General features: G+C 47.0%; 1 protein-coding gene across 1 annotated transcript in view; it reads left to right on the top strand.

Moving 5' to 3' along the window:
- Window positions 1-2,006: 2,006 nt before the first annotated feature.
- Window positions 2,007-5,688, top strand: part of gabbr1b (gamma-aminobutyric acid (GABA) B receptor, 1b) — a gene marked incomplete at both ends in the record, with an annotated part of 304,126 nt that continues 300,444 nt past the window's right edge. The window contains 2 exon segments of the mRNA XM_084311948.1: window positions 2,007-2,159; window positions 2,543-2,681. Coding sequence (XP_084168074.1) covers window positions 2,007-2,159; window positions 2,543-2,681 — 292 coding nt within the window.

Below are 5,688 nucleotides of genomic sequence, written 5' to 3'. Positions count from 1 at the left end.
AGGGAGGTATACACCACACTAGCAGGGAGGTATACACCACACTAGCAGGGAGGTATACACCACACTAGCAGGGAGGTATACACCACACTAGCAGGGAGGTATACACCACGCTAGCAGGGAGGTATACACCACACTAGCAGGGAGGTATACACCACACTAGCAGGGAGGTATACACCACGCTAGCAGGGAGGTATACACCACACTAGCAGGGAGGTATACACCACACTAGCAGGGAGGTATACACCACACTAGCAGGGAGGTATACACCACACTAGCAGGGAGGTATACACCACACTAGCAGGGAGGTATACACCACACTAGCAGGGAGGTATACACCACACTAGCAGGGAGGTATACACCACACTAGCAGGGAGGTATACACCACGCTAGCAGGGAGGTATACACCACACTAGCAGGGAGGTATACACCACGCTAGCAGGGAGGTATACACCACACTAGCAGGAAGGTATACACCACACTAGCAGGGAGGTATACACCACACTAGCAGGGAGGTATACACCGCACTAGCAGGGAGGTATACACTAGCAGGGAGGTATACACCACACTAGCAGGGAGGTATACACCACGCTAGCAGGGAGGTATACACTAGCAGGGAGGTATACACCACACTAGCAGGGAGGTATACACCACGCTAGCAGGGAGGTATACACCACGCTAGCAGGGAGGTATACACCACACTAGCAGGGAGGTATACACCACACTAGCAGGGAGGTATACACCACACTAGCAGGGAAATAGGAAATTACATCACATTGTTTACAAGCTGTCCAGTTGAGGCCAGATAGATAGACAGATAGACAACCCCCCCCCCCCACACACACACACCTATTATGTGCTGTAATGATTTAACCATGACGATATTGTGTAGCAAGGTGTGTGAGTGGTTTGTTTTTAGCTTGATATAAGCATTGAGGTCATTCCCAAATCTACATCAAAGGTTTGGTTGATGTGTTCATCGGAGAGAATGTTACTTCTCCTCCAGTCTGCTCATCTCTTATCCTTGCTCTCCATCTGCAGCATGCAGATATTTAAAGGGACAATCACACTGAAAATCGTCTTTTTATTTTTAATTTTATTTTTACGTTTTTAATTACCAGCACAGATTTGTTTTTCTCAGACTAACAGCCTAGATTATACAGGACAGGTCTTGTGTTAGCTTGGCATTAGCGTTATACATACTAAACCGCCAAATTTTGTCTAATTTTCAGGTTTATATAGTTGAATGTTTTAATGTTTGCTATATTGCAAACTTTACTTGCCGCTGTGTTGTGAGCAGGTTTCATGACGCTAAGGTCAATTGACACAGCGGACATTTTGCGGTTATATTATGCTCAGGTTGGGTTCCTTTCCCCCCTGTTCCTGAAAACCCAACCTGAGCATGACATAAGAGTAAAAATGTCCGCCGTCTTAATATGATCAACTGGGACCCATTCGAAACCCAACATAGAACTTCAAAAACACACGTGACAATCTGAAAATGAGGTTGTTTTTTCCTCAATTCCTGAAATGTTCACCCTTCAGTTCTCACCCACTAAAGACAGGACTGGAGGCTTTTGCCTGACAGCATGCAATAGCAGGCTAGAGATGTGAAGTTGGCCCGGCCTCGGCAGTCATCACCTCCCAGCTAGACCCATTAGCCTCTTTTGTTTCCACACCATTGAAAGCGCAATTTGTCGGCTAAATTGTCGCTGCGGTTTGACAAACGGCTCTTGTCAGTAATGAGGAAACAAAAAGAACCACATGAACGTTGTCCTATGCAAAGTGCTGCGAGGGAGGGGGGTCATTGCTGTGGGTAATGACTGAGTACACCTCGGGTGGGCCGTGTTTGGAATTGTAGTGGGAAACCAAGCTATAGAGATCAGAGGCTCCTCAATCAATCCCCCTCTCTCTGATGAAACATAGCTGAGATCGCCATCTAGTGGCCGTCGTCGACACTCCTCGGCATCGGGGAGCCTCCACGGTATCTCTTTAACGCGAGTCCCAACATGCACAAAACAGATCCAGGCGGGGAGATGGATATAGGGGCCACAGAGGAGGCACCGCTCTTATCTGATTGTACGTCTCCTTTCTCAGGCTGCGCTATCATCCGGCCCCCTCGAGATGGAGGGATCAGATACAGAGGGCTGACACAAGAACAGGTAAGGGGAGGATGATTAGATAGCAGGATAGCCAAACAAATTGGGTTTTTATTTTTTATTCTTTTCCAGACACCAATGACACCAATGTTTTCATTCAATACAATACCCTGCACTTTCATAATAAGTATCTGTGTGTGTGTGTGTGTGTGTGTGTGTGTGTGTGTGTGTGTGTGTGTGTGTGTGTGTGTGTGTGTGTGTGTGTGTGTGTATGTGTGTGTGAATCCATCCTCTCTTTCTCCCCTGTGTACTTGTGTATGTTTGTTTAAAACAATCCCCTCTCCCTCCTCCTCTGCATATTTTTGGGCATGTGCCATCTCTTTCTCCCCTCTCCCCCTCTGTGTGTGCGTGTGTATGTGTGTGCGTGCGTGTGCATGTGTCTGTAGATCCGCAGTGTGCAGGTACTGCCGGTGGACTATGAGATTGAGTACATCTGCAGGGGGAACAGGGTGATCGTAGGCCCCAAGGTCAGGAAGTGTCTCCCCAACGGCACCTGGACCGACCTCAGCCAACGCAGCAGATGCTGTGAGTGTACCGTTATACACACACACACACACACACACACACACACACACACACACACACACACACACTCAGCCATTGTCTTTCCACTCTAGATCCCAATCGATCGATGGATTTTTGTTGCAGCAGACATTAATTGTAGTCTGACATCAAATTATGACTCCCAAATTTTAAGTGGGGGAAGAGTGTACTTTTCTGTTCCGGCAACCATCTTCAGGGTCTCTGTTAACGGGTGGCAGGGCTGACCAGGCAGTCAGGGCGACAAGAGCCATAACCGGGAGTGTCTTTGAGGGATATCCAGAGAGATAATGTAAATCTACTGTAAATAAGTAGTGTTCTGAAGGTCCAGATTAACACATAGAGTCTGCGTTTATTATTTTGTATACCTTATATATTGTTTATATATATATAAGATATATATTCTCCCGTCATCTATTTACCTACCAGTATTAATCATTCGCTTATTTGTATATGTTCCACTCTTAACACCGTAGACAGCGTGAGCGCATGCGCGGGGTTCTTAGGACATGCCCGGACAGCGTGTGAGAGAGTTATAGAAGACATTTTTGGTAGCAGTAACAGGACGGCAAGCAACGTATCTTTTTTTTTTTAAACTTCATTTTTTAGCGTTTATCGCTTTTTCTGGTCAAGCATGACCGACAGAAACAGGTTGAATGGGATATAGATCAGGGGAAGACACTCTGAGAAAATACGGTGAGTCCGGGAGTCGAACTCGTGTACCCCAGATCCGTGACGCGCACGGTTGTCCCCGATGCCGAAATAGCGCAGAGATACGCAGTGAGCTACTGGAGCTCCCCAAGCAACGTATCTTGACAGAGCTGTACAGCTAATTAGATACCACATAATATTGTCGAGCCACTATTGGCACAGTATAGTGACTTGTTTGAGCGAAGTAACGTTGAGAGACTTATAGCTGAATCCAGCGGCGTTCTGGATTTAACTACCTATTGAAGACGACATGCGGGTTGGCCTAAGTACACAAGGGCTAACTAGCTAGCAACCATGCCAACGGGCTTTTTGGACTAATAGCTATTAATCCTGCCATCGGGCGCTAGGAATACAGGAACCCGGTCCGTACGAGACCCTCCTCACCAGCGACGACAGGATTATCCCAAGTTTGTCTGCAGCTCTCTGGAGCAGGAGCTCCAGAGAATTACCGTCTCCACCCGCCATCTTGCTTTCCCCGTGCTGCTCGCTTCTTCTCACTCCATTCCAAGCATCAACGGTCGAGTACTCGTAGTTCAGGACTATCGTTACCTTTGACATTGTTGCATTGACATTATCTTAATAACAGGAGATCTGCGTTCTATATAATATGTATGTTTGCTATTAATATTAAAGTGATTATTGAACTTGTATCACTGTCCCCTCGCAGTTAATGGAGTGTCCGCCATTTTGTGTACCTTTAATGTCTGGCTAATTAATATTCTAGTAGTGGTCTAATCTAACATTTAAATACAGTCAGGGTTGTGTAGCCCCTTAGCTACAAGTAGTAACTACTTTAAAGGGGAACTATTGCTATTCTTTTCACTATTTGGGCAATTTTACACAATTCCTGTGAGTCTATGGAACACATCTGTAAGTTTTCTTTCAATAAAATTCATTGTTATGTATTTTTAATCAAGTACTTTGGTGGACCACTTTCTGCCCTTCCAGATTCCAAGCTGTTTTTGGCTGGGCTCCGCCCATACTCGCAATGCGCTTTGAGTGACAGTCACCCACCTGCACTGGCAGATACCTTTGGGGGAGAGAGAGAGAGAGAGAGAGAGAGAGAGAGAGAGAGAGAGAGAGAGAGAGAGAGATAGAGATGGAGAGACAGATAGAGAGAGATAGAGAGGGAGAGAGAGAGAGGGAGAGAGACAGACAGACAGAGACGAGAGCACAGAGCGTGCAGCGGCTCGAGTCGCGAGTGTGAAAAAGCAGGGGCAGAGGAGAGATCGCTCCGAAACTCGTACCGTATGAGCCTCTCTCTCACTCTCTCCATCTGTCTCTCCCGCTCTCTCTTTCTCTCTCCCTCTCTCTCTCTTTTTAGGAAGTGCTGTCTGACACGGAAACCGCTTCCGCATTATTTCCACTCGCTCCGTTTTTGATCATAATTTCAACGTATCACAGTTGATTGTGGGCGGGCGGTGGCAGATCAGCGCATTGCTACGTAGGATAGCGAGTCAATTCTGAATGGCTTGGTTTAGTGGGGGAGGATCTTGTATCAGCTGAACTGGAGGAATGGGACTGAATGAGAATTTCACATCTAGTCAGTGTTGGTACAACCCCACATTGCTTGAAAACAATGCAAACTACTGGAAAAGGCCATTTATAAGATAGTGGACCTTAAAAAAAAAAAAAAAAAAAAATTACTAAAATAAGAAAGCCCTCAATTCAAGTAACTACATTGTATTTGTCACAGGTTTAGGATGGCAATAGGCCCAGATTAATTGCATTCTTCCCAGGGAATTAGGCTACACTCTTTAAGTTAGCGGTTTCCAAGAAAGTCTAGCTTTTAAAGTATGCACTATGCAATTAAACTTGGGCTATTGCCATCCTATACCTGTGACAACTCCAATCAAGTTACCTGAATCGAGGGGCGGCTGGGTGGCGCAGCGGAGATTGCGCTCATCACCAATGCGAGAGACTCCGGTCTCGAATCCGGGTGTCAGCATTGCCTCTGGCTTGGGCCAGCCGTCATACTAACTCGTTTGGCTGAGTTAGCGGGAGGGAAGTCGATGGGGTGGTAATCTGGCGTTGTGGACAGCGACTCCTACAGGTCAGGTCAGGGTGCCTGCACAGCAAAAGACAGGAAGTGGTGAAGGCAGTGTGACCTCCCACGCGTTACACTTCACCAACGAGAGTCCGCGCTGTCAGGTGAAAAGAGAGCCGCTGGCTGTCTCCGCATGTGTTGGAGGAAGCATGTGGTAGACCTCAGGGCTCCCTTGACCGACCAGTAGGGGGCACATGCGCACAACGACCAGGTAGGGGAGGGGGGAATTGGCAT

The sequence above is a fragment of the Notolepis coatsorum genome, assembly GCF_963971535.1.
Source record: "Notolepis coatsorum genome assembly, chromosome: 4".
Classification (NCBI taxonomy): domain Eukaryota; kingdom Metazoa; phylum Chordata; class Actinopteri; order Aulopiformes; family Paralepididae; genus Notolepis; species Notolepis coatsorum.
Note: the sequence above shows the minus strand (reverse complement) of the source record. Positions and strands in the feature narration are given on the sequence as shown.